General features: G+C 40.3%; 1 protein-coding gene across 7 annotated transcripts in view; it reads left to right on the top strand.

The window, feature by feature from the left end:
- The window catches only part of LOC129724807 (guanine nucleotide exchange factor DBS), a 172,346-nt gene that overhangs the window by 133,028 nt on the left and 23,416 nt on the right, over positions 1-15,902 (top strand). The window contains exons 1-2 of one of the 7 annotated variants that reach the window (XM_055679982.1): positions 11,748-11,861; positions 12,788-15,056. The exons of the other annotated variants lie outside the window; for them this stretch is intronic. Coding sequence (XP_055535957.1) covers positions 13,029-15,056 — 2,028 coding nt within the window. The 5' untranslated portion in view covers positions 11,748-11,861; positions 12,788-13,028. Of the gene's footprint in view, positions 1-11,747; positions 11,862-12,787; positions 15,057-15,902 lie in introns of those variants that run through there. 7 annotated transcript variants of the gene reach the window in all.

Genomic DNA, 15,902 nt, shown 5'->3' with positions numbered 1-15,902 from the left:
CCTTTTTCAAGATTGTCCACGACTATTATACCATGTGCATCCTAAAATACGGAGGCCATAGCCTTTCTCGGCCAATTGTTGCATTTTTGGACGCATCGGAGCACTTTGGCCCGGTGAACCGCGAAAATAATGGCAAATTCTGCTGAGAAGTCGACACGAATTCAGTTTTGGTCCACTGTGAGCAAACGCGGCACCAATCGCGTGCAGACCTTTTTCATGCCCAAAACTGAATGCACCATATTGCCCACGCGTTCCAATGACATGCCTACAGCATTAGCTACCTCTCTCAATGTCACTTTGGGATCATTCAAAATTATATCGTGGATTTTTTCGACGTTCCCTGGTGTGTCCTCTTTTGGGCGCCCAGATCGTTCAGTTTCAACTGTGCTCTTACGGCCACAACAAAACTCGGTTAACCACTTATAAATCGTTCAAATCCACGGTGCAGAGCCCGGGTAATACTTATCCAGCTTAGCTTTGGTCTCGGATATCGTTTTCTTGCGTAGATAGTAGTGTTTGATCTTAACTTGAAATTAAAATTTTTCCATATTAAAAAAAAAACTCGGAGGTTAGTCGCTTCTCAGTGCTGGAATTTGTAAATGCGTAAACATAAATGGCTGAAGTTTTGACAGGCGTCATTTGAAGGATCAAGCTCGACAAAAATGGTTTACACTACTGGATACATAATCCATCTCTTAGAATTTTCAGGTACTTATCAAACTGCCTAGCATTTTAAAATGACGTCTGAGGTCTATTTTCGGAATCGGGGCATAATTTTGGAATACGCTTATAGGATAGCATTTGCCCATTTAATTTGACCATTTTTATTGTAAAATGGAATCTGGATTTGTCTGCAAAACGCAGATTTTCTGAATCCGCAGGCTTGTTATTCTCCCCAGAGCAGAGTTAAGATTTACCGCGCACTTCTTCTTCAGCATGGGCGCTGCATGTAGCAATTTTTTGCACTGTTCTGTTTCTTGCTGTGCTTCTACCGCACACATTTCGTATGCTTCTAGTGAGAATTCCGAGTATCCGAGTATCATTCTTAAGACGTGTATTTTGTTCATTCAAGCCTCTAGTATCGGAACCCGCACCAGATCCAACAATGGTTACAAAAAGCGCTGAAGTACATACAAGCTACAACATTAGTTCAAACTTTCCAAACTAATTAGCAGTGCATTGCTTGTAGTTTTTTTAAGAATAATATGAGCGAATAAAATTTTCCATGCTAGTCTGCAACTCTAGATTAATCGCACGAATGTTTCCTAATGGAAAAGTTTGCTTTTTTGACTCTAAACCGATGAAAGTGCTATTTATGACCACCATAAACTCACAAAGGCTCTCATGCCATCGTGATCAAAAACGGAAAAATGGATCTACTTTTTCCCGCCTATCTAACGCAGAAATAAATCTTACTCTCCAGCTTCAATAATGAGCTAACTCGTAATACCGTTTTTATATTTTCCTGCGCAGATTTCACTACTAGCGCGACTGATACTGTTCAAGCCATACAAAACATCGAACAACAACAAAAACAATAAACCAATCTGCTGACGCTGTTCCAATCTTTATTGGTGTAGCAATCACGCATAACAGTATCGCAAAACCTAGCTCAAAAGGTCGTTAATCGCTTTTTTATGTTTGAGTTGGATTGGTTTCCTCTATTCTGGGGATTCTTTTTGTGTTGAAATGCCCCCGTAACCAGGCTTTGTTTTCTCATCAAAGTCTTTTCGGCTCATTAAGCTATATCGATTCGTGGAAACAAAATTTGGAAAAATCTTATAATGATAATGTGTAGAACTGATTCTTCATTCTCAAGAACTCTACTGTATCACCTACGTGCCATATAAATGCTCTTCAATAGTCAATGATTGATCATTTATACAGGGTATTGTGTAGAAAAGACTCACATTATCGTTTATAATAGGCTTCACATTATCGTTAATATATGGCTTTCGTTCTAACTAACTCGGTGCTTCTAATAGCTAAGAGTTAAAATGTTATTTTAATTCATTCACCTTTTGCCCATTTCTCTTCATTTTTTTTCATCGCTTTAAATTTCCATTTTTTTTTTCAAATTATATTACTTATATATTGTCTATATTTGTACAATTTTAATTCATTCTAGCAGTAAACAACAGCTTCGTCACTTTGAATCTACCAAGGTAAAAGTCAACTTAGATGTTTGATAAAAAAAATACTCAATATGAGAGATGATGTATCTCAACGCATGGCCTGGTTAGAATTAGCACCATGTTGAAGTTCCAGCGTTGGCTAACTGTTTTGCTGTTTCTAACGATTCCAGCCGCGATAAGCGCTTCTAAATGTTTCCCCGTCTTTCCCCTTAACATAAAACTAGCTGACCAGAGCCCGCACAGAGGCAATTATTGGCCTGCAGAGCAAATATATGGGAGCAGGTACCAATTCCAGCGAAAATAAACCAACTGTTTATTACGGCTGCTGCTCGCCACGGTCTGCTCCTGTCCGCATATGCTATGTTCATTGAAAAACATCAAAAAAAAGAACTGCTCGGTTACCGTAATTTCACTTCGCCTTATCTTGCTGACCACAACAAAGCCAACGGACTCCTCTGCTGATAACTTAGCTGACTTACTGACTGAGTCGGATCTTTATGTACTGATTATATATTTTCGTGTGCACCTCTCATATCTGTAACGATTAAACAGCGATACCCAAGCGCCAGTACGATCAACAGAGCGCGAAAATCATCATTTGCCATCATTAGCGTCATCACCAGCGGCAACCACCCGCCGATGATCATCCTGGCTGGTTTGCTACTTCTTACGATACTTTCACGCCCCCGCAAACACATCTGGCGTCGTTGCCATAAATGTATTTATGCAGCAATTAAATATCGTCTGCCTGGTGAGCGCCTCTTGAGACGAAGAGCAGCACTGAAACAAAATAAACAGTGCATTTCGATATTAATATTAATCATAGGTACTTAGCAATACTTTCTTCACGCTGAAGAGCATTTGCATTCGTTAAGAGCAGCCGCACTCGAGATGCAGGCAAAAAGTAAGCTTTCGTGGAACGTGTGTATGCATTGAGCAAACAGATTGCATCTGGGAAAATCTGGATTGTTTTTGTTCGATGCTAACCGATCAGCGGTTTTGAACTGCAAAATCTGCCAACCCAGTCGGTAATTTCGACTTTATGAGTTAGAAGTTAGTTTAGCGAAAGCATCAAAATGGCAGAACTGTGGCTTAAGGGACTTGTTGGTGAACACTCAGTGATTGCTAAATTCAATATGACAGTCGATGATCTGGGACCTACCCGCAAGCCTAAGTCATCCATGCCCATGTCCCTGAAGACGCATTCGTGAAGGTTAGTGTGTTCGCAGATCTTCAAAGCAAAAAATCGCCCACTTGGCCTTTCGAATCAGCAGGTGTAACACGGTACGTGATTAACAACGTGGTAGGATCCCCAATGCCGTTGCAGTCTTTTAATGTGTTTGCAGTCCTCTGTACACTTGTTGAATAGGCATGTTTCTGTCCGCTTCTCTGATCAAATGCAGCGCCACGGGATAGGGTTGGCCGCCGGCGCCGTCCGTCGTCGCGTTTGAGCGGCAATGATGTGCCGCCATGGTCAATTAGGTGTGTACGGTACATTTGTTTTAGGTGTATAACTCCGCTGTGCGACCAATTGATAATGTTCAGCGATTGGTGTTAGGTGTTGTTGTTCACGATCCCCATACAACTTATAACCGTGAATAACTGAAAAAAATGTAAATATGAGGTTTAAATTGATTATTTGTTTTTAATTGTATACATTTGAAATTGCGGAGGAAAACCCGTCTGCTTTACATCGTGTAACCCACTATCATAGTGTGTTTATATAAATTAACGTCTGCTTAAAACTAATTGACTTTCTAATTTACGTTCTAATTTGAAATGTCAGAGATATACATATTCACATAATTTCAAAAATAATAAAAATAACATACACCGAGCACTCGTCGATTAGCTTCCATTAGTGTCCAAGATCCATGACCATAAAGGACAACCGGGGGATCAGCGTTTTATAAAGCGCCAGTTTTGTGTGGCAACCTTGCTGTTTCTCTCCTAAAGGGCGAAGGCCTCTTTCACAGTTCTACGGTTCATCCCGATTATATCGATGTCATCCATAAACCATAAAACCATGTGAGATGTTGTAACGATGATTGCGTTATTATACGTTTCGTCTTCGTACTGCGCCGTCTATGGTAAACAAAAGGTTCGAAAGCGCGTCCCCTTGCTTTACTTCATACAAAGTAACGAAAGCGGCCTTGCCCGATATTCATAAACATTATGTTGGTCTCTCCTGCTTCATCCAAACCTTAATCAGTTCTGTCGCAAAAGCCATTCTATAACATTATCTGCCGAAGCTCATTTCGCTTGACTGATTTGTACGTCGCCTAAAACCCACAAACAAATGGTGAGTCTGCAGGTAGGATCTGTCTTGGTATTCATGGACAAAAGGTTCCGCCAACAATCTTAATCAGTATACTGCATAGTTGTCCCATGTTCTACACAAATCCTACGCACGCTGGGACAACTATGGTTGGGATGGCAGTATATGAGAGAACAATTTATGCGCAGAGTTTAACAACGTAATGCCGCTATAATTTCCGCTGTCGAGTAGATGGCCCTTCTTGTAGATAGGGCAAATGAGACATTCATACTACTCGTTTGGCATTTATTCATCCGTTACCAGTTCGGCCGGAATAACGTCTTACTTAGCAGCTTTGCCATAACTATGAAGCCACTAACCCCTCCATTCAGCAGTACATACCTGGATATGTTTCCTCTACCTGGCCGCAACCGTTGGTTTATCAGTAAGCAGGTTGCGTCCTAGTCATTTATACATGGCAGGCGTAAGAAAGTTCTTGCTTCTGAACAGAACCTGACAAACTCATTTTCAATTAACAATTGTCAGGTCATAGTGACGCTGTTAACCGACGCTTTCAATCGAAAAACATTTGTTTCATTTTCGAGCACTTTGTGAGTCAAATGAAAACCACTCAAATGCTCTTACTCAAATTTTACAGCTGAAGGGCTCGAAAAGGAAGGACATAATTTTCAATTGACAGCATCACTAACACCTCACGATTGTCGATTGGAAATGACATTGAGCGCATACGGAGACAGGGGCTTCCATCAGCTAGTTGGCATCGCGCCATGTTTCAAAGTGTGTGTAAACAGGATAGCATATCATCGCCACTCTTTATACGCATAACATAGCATCTGTCAGTGGGGCCCTCAAATCCCGGACGAGCTGCGATGTTAGCTGCGGTAAAGCAAAGCAAATAAGATAGAGATACCAGCCAGTTGGTTTTCATACAGTACTTCACACTTTTGTAGATTTATTGACCTAATCAGTTCGTGTATAGAAGCAAAAACGATTGTTTGTTTCTTAATCCACCAGTTTCGGTGGCTTTATTTCACCCTTTTTAGGAGTCTAAAATTATACAATACATGTAGTTTTCCTTTTTCTGTTACTGTTTTGTGTTTTTGCCTTTCTCCTAGAAAGGTATAGCAATCACTTGCAAAACCGAAAGTATAAAAGTGCTCCAAAGGGCCGAATGGCATATATCACTCGACTCAGCTCGACGAGCTGAGCATTTTCTGTATGTGTGTGTGTATGTGTGTGTGTGTGTGTTTTTATTCTCACTCACTTTTCTCAGAGATGGCTGGACCGATTTTCATGAAATTAATAGCAATTGAAAGGTCTCTTTGTCCCATAAGACCCTATTAAATTTCATTGTAATCGGATTTTTAGTTTAGAGGTTATGTTTCAAAATGTGAAAATCATGAAACATCAATATCTTAGAAACTACACAACCGATTTGAACAAAATTGATTTCAAATGAACGGGCTACCCAAAAAACCCTTAACTTTTGAATTTCATAAAGATTGAACTTGTGGTTCAAAAGTTATGATAAGAAACGTGTTTTGAAGACTACTTAACCTCACTCATGTTTCTCAGAGATGCCTGAACCGATTTTCATAAAATCAGTGTCAAATGGAAGGTATAGTTGCCCCATAAGACCCTATTGATTTTTTTTTGCAATCGGACTATCACTTTGCCTGTTATGTTTAAAAATGTGAAATCCAGCTATGGAAAGGAACATTTTCCAAAGACTACTTGAACTCACTCACTTTTCTCAGAGATGGCTGAACCGATTTTCACTAAATTAGTGTCAAATGAGAGGTCCAGCTGCCTCATAACACTCTATTGAATTTTACTGTAATCGGACTGTAACTTCGTCTGTAATGTATCGGAATGTGAAAATCACGAAACTTCATTATCTCAGAAACTACACAACCGATTTGAACAATATTGCTATCAGATGAACGGGCTTGTTAAGGGTTAACTGATGAATTATGATTGAACAAGTGGTTTCATAATTCGGCTCCTCTATACGTTCCCATTTCATTCGATTATAATCGAACTTAAGCAACCGGTATATATTGAATTGTTAAAACAACGAAAGTCTATTATCTCAAAGATTACACGAGTTATTCAACATAATTAGCGTCATACGAACGAGTTATCTTTTAAACTTACTAATAACTAACTTCATAATAACTTGATATGTGGTTCAAAAGTTATGGAACGAAAAGAAATTCAAAGACTATTTAAAACTATACCTGCTTTGATCAATATACGTGGCCTCAACATATTTAAATGTGGTTTCGTACTATTTGGACGTTCCCGGTATCGCTCGAGATGAAATTGTTCGAAATTAAAAGTCATTTCTTTTATTTCGCTTTTTCTTAAGCACTAACATTATGTCAAATTTTATATTTTATACTTCAATTACAACATCAATATTTTAGAACCCAAAGAGTGAATATAGGGTAGGAAACGGCTTAAGCAGTGGCGCCTATTATTATCAGTCGAAGAAAGCAGGCCTTAAACTCCTGAATACTGATCAATATTGATCGACAATTTCAATGATGGAAACGAAAACTTTGATTGTCTAGCTGTCTTACGAATATGAGAATTACCGTTAATCACAAAGAAATCACACAAAAATCACCATTCGAAACAAATCGACCTATATTGCAGCCATTCAGGAGCCACTTCCGGTGCTGAAAAAAAACGCCTGCAAAACAGATGAAAACTGCTTAAAATAGGTTCGGGTGATTGGAATAGTTTCCCTCGATTGATAATTTTAATTGATTATTGTTAAAGTTTGCTAACTTAGTTTTAAAATATGAAAACAATTTCTGACAGAGAAAAAGATAGAGAACAGATTGATATAATTCTGATTCAATTTCACCCAACACATTTCGAGTATTTCGTCTCAATACACAGGCGGTTCCTAAAGCTGCTGAGAATATGTTCCCTACCCTACGTTTATTGGATTGAAACGTCCATGTAAATCTATTTTTACAAATAATAAGTTTGAATGAGAAAGGCTGGGTCTGACCGCTAGGTGGATTAATTTAGGTTTTTGTAAGTGTTTGTTTACTTACAGAAAAGATTATCGTTTTATTGTTAAGTGTGTTGGTGTCCAACGTCGGTTGTCTGGTGTGTATTGCAAATGGTGTCCTTCTTTAGCCATGTGTAAAAATTATTTTCATTTTTATGCTTCGAAAATGTAGAGCCCAGCTTTTAACATTGTTGACTGTTCCAAAAAAAATCCGCATGTCGTTTCTCACATAACTGGTTTTTGCGCAGGCGAGCATTTGCTCATCGTACTCGCGCTTCTTTTGAAGGTGAACTTTTTTTGGCAGTTCTAGCCTTCCCATATCTTCCGACTGTTTCGACTTGTGGCCGCTGTGAGCATACAACTCCTGGCCTGATTCTGCTCGTCCGTCACTCCTTGAAAGTCCGCGCCGAACCAGCCGTTACGCTATCTACCTACAACTTCTCTCGCCGTCGTTTCAATGGTACCATCCACGGTGCATCCATGTTTTCTACCCTCTCCTTCTGTTGTCCGGTAATCCGTTAATCCATTTCCTTGGCGTAATCAACTGACACGCGCCAGTCTTTTGAAAAGCACTGTCTTTGCGTGACAGCAGAATTGAAACTAATTCGGCTCTCATTGTATTGCACAGCTCCCTCTCTCTCTCTGCTCCCCATACGTTCGGTACACAGCCCGACAGTCACTGACGGCATTGCACACATGTAGTAATGCCAAACGGGCTGTTATTTTTCATCTTTTTTGTCTGTTGGTTCTTCGAAGCTTTCGCTAATGGCAGGCTTTTCAGCGCGGCATCCTTCGACACAAATTCGAGTGGGCTGTCAGGTGATCATGATTAATACGAATAAGGCCGATAATAATATCAACAATGGGAAATTATATGAAACGGCTTGATTCATATTCACTAAGGATAATTGGCTCCGTAAAACATTAATTTGTATTGTGCCGTGTCAGATAAATGTTATTAAAAAAAAAACACTAAGACATCGGCCTAAGGAAAAAAAGAGAGAAAAAAGATCATAAAAAGAGACCCTAGTCGTCAGTGTAGTGTCGCACCGCAGTACTTTTCCGAAGCCTGGACATGTCCCACCTTCAATCCCTGGGTGTTGTGTTTCAGCACGTTCAACAACCGTGCGCGGATACTACATACAACGAGGTAGTGATCAAAGTCGATTCTCGGTCCCCGGAATGATCTAACATTCGTAACAACCGAAATGTATCGGTCATCAATCAAAACATGGGGTGCCTCCAAGCAGTGTTGTTAGTCTCGCTCATAAGCAGCTTGCAACACCTCATGTGAGGTTCTCGTTGCTACCGCTATCACACACTGTAGTATTCTCCTTTTAAGCTATTTCACGTTCTTTTCCGCTTTCTTTCATGCTTGCGTTCGCTCCCGACATCATATGCACACACTCCCGTCTATTCTCCTACTCGTGTGTACTCTCCTGCTCGTGTGTACTCACCTACTAGCGAGAATAACGATCCGAAGACAATTGTTTCAACCTCACCTGGCTTTGCGATGGTTGCAGAGGGACAAAAAATCATAGGGTATCGGACTACTTCGGTACCAGTTTGCGGCTGGTTTTGCATTAGACTGCTGTAAAAAACTTACCGGGTGTAGTCATCTAGCCGCTACTTTATTGTGTTTTCCAGTGAGTATCACGTGGAGGGATACTTCATTATCCCCCATAATAAAAATGATAACAATTTTAAAAATGTTGAAAAGATCAGAATTTTTCTTCACCATTAATTCTTTCATGTTTCATTTTACACTTGGTCGGCGTGCGACCAGACCGAACCAAGCGCCATTTTTTTTTAACTTGAGTTTTTAACACAAGTGGATTGGATGGGATGAATTATAAACAATTTTTCATGAAAAATCAAAACCGTTTCAACAGTTGATGATGATATTATAATAAAAATTCTCTGTAGCAGTATGCAGAAAACATAAGGAGTGGTTGAACTTTGAACACCGATTACTCATAATAACGTTTTTGGTGCTTGGTTCGATTTGACTGCACGCCAACCATTTGTAAAGTGAAACGTGATAGATCTCGAAGTGAAGAAATTGAATTTAAATGTACAAAAAATAACAAAAATGTTGAGCGGTTAGAAAAAGTTAAAAATGTATAGTGAACATGTCAAAAAATGTACAAAATTAGAAAAATGTCAAAACTGCAGAAATGTACATCTATTACAGATCTGAGAAAATATGAAGTTTCGGAATATTACAGATTATTTGTAAATTTTTCATCACATTATGTCAATCTGATCAGTCTTTTTAAGATTAGATTTGAGAATAGTAACTACGTAGAGACTTAGGGCAGGCAATTTTCGAGACGAAACAAAAAAATGGTTTTGCTTATTAATTTATTTATGAAAATTTATTTTATTATTATAAAAAATGTGCTAAAGCGTTGGGAGAGCTCGTAGCTTAAAGGTTATAGTGTCCGCTTTGACAAGCGAATGGTCGTGAGTTCGAATCTTTGTAGAATTGGACGAATAAGCGTAGAGAGAAGAAGCAGAAACATTCGTTACTTACTACGGTGACCAAAGTGCCTTCCTTTCCCTAACGATCGCTAGAGATGCAAATGTGAAGTCTGTCTCCGGCAATAACGAGTGTAACACATTCTTTGTTCAACTTTACTCGCTCACATCCATCAGAAGCAACTACGAAATGAGCGGTCGTTCAAAGTCAGGCTCAAGCTCATAGAAAATAAGTCGAAGAGAACACTTATCCTTTTTCCGTTTACTTCATTTACTGACCTTTTCGCGGATATCCATAATACTTCATGGCATTTGATATTTTCAAAGAAAAATAAAATCAAAACTACATTTCGAAACGCTTAGAAAGTTTGTAAGCAATTCAATTGAAATTTGGCTGCGTCTACTCCGATAGTAAACAAAACATAACATATTACAATGGCAGAAGACTTCGAGTGGAAGTTAGTTTGGTCCAACAAAAATAAATGGTTTAGCGGAAAAATTTTAGTGCCGTCCTTTCTGGTATTTTTAACCTGATCCCCTCATGCTTCCTACGTTCGTCATACGGTATTACCTGGTCCCTCTCGGAAATAAACAAAGTACAATCATAAAGCGTAAAGTAGGTCTCAAGTTTCATCAAATAGCCACTAACTGACCTACGTGGTCATCCCGTGCAAAGTTTGTTACTTTGTTCCAGTTCGTTACCTGGCGGTTGTCTGTTATTGCTTGCTGTTTCCCTCAAAGCTCTGAGGGACCGCTCTGCTTACCGACAACGCGTTCACGCTTGTGCGTGCTTCTCGTAAGCATAATTTAACCAACCCAGCGGTCTTGAAAAGTGTACGTTCCGGTCCGGCCTGAAGCGAAGCAAAATCAAGGTCGCTTTGAGCGCAGTGTTTCTTGACCATAAAACAAAGAAAGAAAGTTAATTTATTATTTTTGACATGTGCACTCAATTAGGTACTTGTTAACGGAGAACCATTTATAAAAGCATGCGTTATCTCTGAGGTTTGTTACCTTTACGTGTTACTACTAACATTTTCTATACAGTCATAGACATGTTGAATAAACTATTTCTTCTCTTTCATTAATCAATCGCTTCCAATTATGTCACATTACGTTATTATGTTAAAAACCAAAACACCTGCTAAAAACCCGTATGGTTACTTTCTGCACAGACTGTCTGTCGAAGAATGGCTGGGACAGCAGCAGATTCAATCTAATTACAACCTGCCAGCTGCTTATTATAGCCTGGCACACTAGTTAGTACATAATCCTCCGATATCAGATCCGAAAATCGCATACCCCACAACATTATCTAACAAACTTCTCATATTCGTGTTACGACTACCAACATTAACCGCACCTAGCCGCGCAACTCTTTCTCATTCTTAACTCAAAAACTAATTGAAAATTAAGCTCCAGAGGCTCCCACACATGGTTGCGCAAAAAAAAAAGAGTTCGCCTCCATCAATCGAAAGCGTGCCGGGCGGTGATTTTCCTCTCCACTGCCCTCGGCGGAGATGCAAACGCATGCACTGGCTGCGTACGCTTTGTACGATCGGATGATGTTCGGTTGCAAGTCTCCTGGCTCCCTGTTTGGTCGGGTGGTAATAGCACGTTTACACCGTACAATGCAACGGTGAGTGCAGCGACGCCGATCGACGGCAGCTTCAGCCGTAATCATCAGCAGAGCGCGCTATCATCATGATCATCAGCACCTTCTTCGCGTTTGCGCGATATGTATTACCAATAGGACCCCAGAGCGGCGTCCAATACCCTATTGTTTTTCAGTCGAATTCGATAGCTCACTGCGAACGGAGGAATCGATCTTTCCTAACTTTCACGTTATCACGTTTATTTGCTTTTATTTTATGTTTTTCTTCTGGAGTGGAAATTCTAATACCGCTTATCGCTGTGATTTCTTTCGCCCTCTAAGAAGAAGGTGATGGTGGCCATGGGGTACACAAAAATCCTGTGATTGTTCGGCGATTTCTGTAAACCCCGCAGAGAAAAAACGAATGAAACGAATGTTTTAATATTGGTAGCGCGATCGTAATAGTGAACCTGAATAGCCTGGAAAGCGGTTTCAAGTGGGCATTATAACTTTCGAGTCAAATTATTGCCGAATCATTTGGAGTTTTGAGTTTGTAATTACATCGGCCGCAACTGGCGGGAAAAGAAGTAATAATCATTAGGGACCCCGCAAGCGTTTGACTACGTTGCCGGGTAAAGTGATAAAGTTTTCTTTTTTTTAAGTGCCGTGAAAACTTGCAGAAAAACGGTCTCGGCCGGTCAGTACCAATCGGTCGATCGATCGAACAAAGCGGGAGCTATTCCTCCAGAGAAAAGTTTATCGGGAAGTAAATCTTCGCACATAGCCGTCAAATCAGTGCGTGTTGATTAGTTCAACGCTTCTGTGAACATGTGAAGTTTTAATAGTTGTGTTGCAGTCTGAAGAAAGAAAGAAAAAACATACGCGCACCGGCCAGCCAGCGCGGTCAGTCTCTTCAGTACCAGGCGGGAGGAATTTGAAGAAAGTTTCTTATTTGAAAATGAGTTTATTAGCCGCATAAAACGTGACTTACAAAAACCTATGGTTTTTGTTGGCAGTGTAATTGTGCATGTGCGAATGCAGTAGCATCAATTACTAAGTGTGATTTTAGACCATTAAACTGAATTGCTTTAGAGGAGAATAGTAGGTTCGGGTTGCTTCTGTCGCTGTAACCAGTTTCTTTATGGTTGAAGTACTACGAGCTTATTGTTATAAAGCATAATGAACCTTAGTTTATGCAGCCTACAGTATGAGATATGAAATTTTATTCGGTGGAAAATAATATTTTAATATTTTTTTTTCAATCCCAAATATAGTTTAAAAGTTTTATTTGAAAATGTGCTTTGAAATTTTAAAAAAATATTGCTCTCAGACATTCCTAAAAGCAGATTTTAAAATATGAAAAACATTCATAAAAAACCTCTGCTCGTTTTCGAGACATTTTCGAAGTGCATGTTACCTCCTCTAGTTTGAAAAAAAATATGTGCATAAAAAGTGCGGCTCTACGTCACGTCACCATGTAACAATCCGGTAGCTTCGCCTCCATCGCCGTAAGAGATGAAGTTCGGCAATTACAATCTGACGGCGGAAACGACAAACCGAAGGCGGCTGTTGATTTTTCGCTTCCGAAAGGTGAAAAGAACTGCCGACTATATCGTTGGAACATTACACCGGAAAATTGGTTCTGTGAAGCGGAAAATGCATCAGCGGACACATCACCCTGAGCCGATTACTCAGGCGAGTATTCGCGTAGAGGAAAGTAAAACATGTGGAGGGCAGCGCGAATGCTCTCCAGTTCGAAAGTCGTTGACTCGATCCGAGTCTCCGCTATCCTACCGAGCTTCTCTATTCGATGAACGACAGTTGTACGGAAGTGAAAAGACGAGGCCCGTCACAGCTGGAACCAGGTTCTCACCACAGGATTTTCCAACTAGTTGGTTCGAAAGTGGAAACTCATTCGATCCCTGCTTCAGTCTAGGGAAAACCGTCGGCCAAGATGAAGCCTTCCAGGTGTTCAGCAATAAGGCGCATCTGTTTCATAAGAACAAAACTATCTCCGGTAGGAGACCGCTGTTTGCGAAAAACTTTCAACCCTTTAACTCGTTACAACGAGAAGTTTCGCTGGCGAAAAAGCAAACATTCAGCAGCTGCCCAGAAATTAACGCCGGCACGTTGAAGTCTCAAATTTCACAAAAATCGAAAAACTCCCAACGATCTCAAAAAAGCTGTAAATCGACCATTTCTTCGCGGCGGGCGAAGAGCAAGATAGTTCAACTACTCGAACGCAACAATGACGAGAAAACGGAGATGGATATTTTGCAGGAGTATTTCGACACGATGTCCTACACGGATATAGTTAGGGATAAAGATTTCAAAAATTATCTGATCAAAAAACAGTATATAGATATAATGGATTACATCTATAACAGTTCCGCATCGGAGCTGGGTAATTCGGAGATACGGTCGAATCCTCCTTCAGTACAGGTATCGAATAATGACTGTGATTCCGTGAAAAAAGAAAAACTATTGGCGGAAATGCCAAAAAGATACTACTCTTACACAAATCCGCAAGTGTTTTGCAAGCGCGATCGAAACTTCGAACGTTACTATCAAAAGTATGGAACAGTACCGCAAAATGAGTCTCGAATCTTTGGTTACTCATCACTGCCAACTCAATACTATTCGGCTCATTCGTTGGCAAAGCGGAAACCCCCCAAGGAAAACGTAACCTGTTATCGTACGCTTCCCGAGAAACGTTCACGCTGCAAACGAACCTACCAACAAGTACGCGACTTTTGCGAAAAATCACTACTAAAATACGCAAACTCAAAACCTACCAGTGAAACCCTCAAGCTTCAAAAACCTAAGAAGGAATTTACGGAAAAAGCCTACAATAAGGTGATTAATGACTTTGTACGCAAGCGAGGATTCGGTAACGTGGAACAATACATCCACTACTACTACGGAGATTTTCTGAACCAGGAGCCATTTAAAGTGAAAAAACTTAAACAATTCAATTCGCTGCCGCCACCACCGTATAGCAGTGGGGAATTCCAAACAGATGCGCAACGATCGCTAAATTCCAGACACATGTCACCACGTACAACACCTTTCGCTACGACCATAACCGACCCCGGGTTAGAATGCAGCTCGAATTTCACCAGTCTTATCTATTCAGACTCGTTCAAAAACTTCGACTACGTGAATCTTGCAACCATGAATCGAAAAAACCGCAGACAATCGTCTTCCGCATGCTGCCAGCTCAACGAGAAACCACGCATTTTTCACCCGGTAAACAGTGACGACGAAGATGTGGACGAGGGACGCTTTACATCGCACGTTCTACTGGACGGACTGATTACCACCAGCAACGAAACTAATCTGCCCTATATCTTCGACGATATCGGGATCTATGAGAGTATCAAATCCATGGGAAAGGAGCGCCTCCGGGCGGAAGTGCGCTCCAGGAAGGACAGCATTATTGGACAGGTAACCGGGGAACCAGTTGCTGAGGAACGCACAGAGGGGACGAGGAAGTCTACTTTACGCGCTGGCTGCGCTCCATCTTGTGAAGCTCGGGAGCAGGTTAGTGTAGTTTAAGAATTGTTGTCCATTTAGTCATCTATTTGCGCAGAGAATAACCAGTCCTGGCGGAGATGGTTTGACTCTTCAATGGTTTGATAGCTAGATTTTTTTTTTTGTTCTGCGAAAGCATTACGTATGAAAACTAAAGAGTGGATGCTTTATAGTGTAGCTGATTGCGTACAAGCCTGGGGAGTTTGATGCTTTACTTGTATCCGCAACCTTGCATGCAAACAGCACACAATGACTTGCTTTCGCGAAGGCATTCGTATACGAGTGCCAACGATATTTAATTGGCAGAACAATAATTAGAGTTTGAATGCAATGAGGTTATAATCAGGAGCTCTGACAGTGTTTACTAAATGACACTTTTTGCCACACACTTGTCTTTTTTTATCAATAGAAACTTTTCCGAAGGGTACTCAAGTTACAAAATAGGTTACAAGTTTTTTAGTGCTAAATACAACTAAAATATAAAACCTTCAATGCCGACTTATTAACAACAGCTATATACATGTGTCATGGCCAGTTGGCCCAGGTTTATTGCAGCTATGAATGATGTTTTCAACAGGCCAATTTGCTTGCCTCGATATTTTAACTGAGATATATTTTCCAAATCAAGTGTGAAGCAATAATCTTTATCTTGGCTTCATTTCTCAATGACAACGTTATATTTCGACAGTATCGTGAAAACATAAATGTGTGAGTTTTCCTTTTATTCATAACCAATGATTTTTATTGTCATTTAGATCGTTTTCGTGCATGTAAAAACACATGCCGTGAAATATGTATGGTGAAACCGGCCACGATTTTTATCTTAAATACTGCGCGCCGCCGTAATTCTGTGGA

This window comes from Wyeomyia smithii, chromosome 2 (assembly GCF_029784165.1).
Source record: "Wyeomyia smithii strain HCP4-BCI-WySm-NY-G18 chromosome 2, ASM2978416v1, whole genome shotgun sequence".
NCBI lineage: Eukaryota > Metazoa > Arthropoda > Insecta > Diptera > Culicidae > Wyeomyia > Wyeomyia smithii.
The sequence above is the reverse complement of the archived record's forward strand: the minus strand, read 5'-3'. Positions and strand labels throughout refer to the sequence as shown.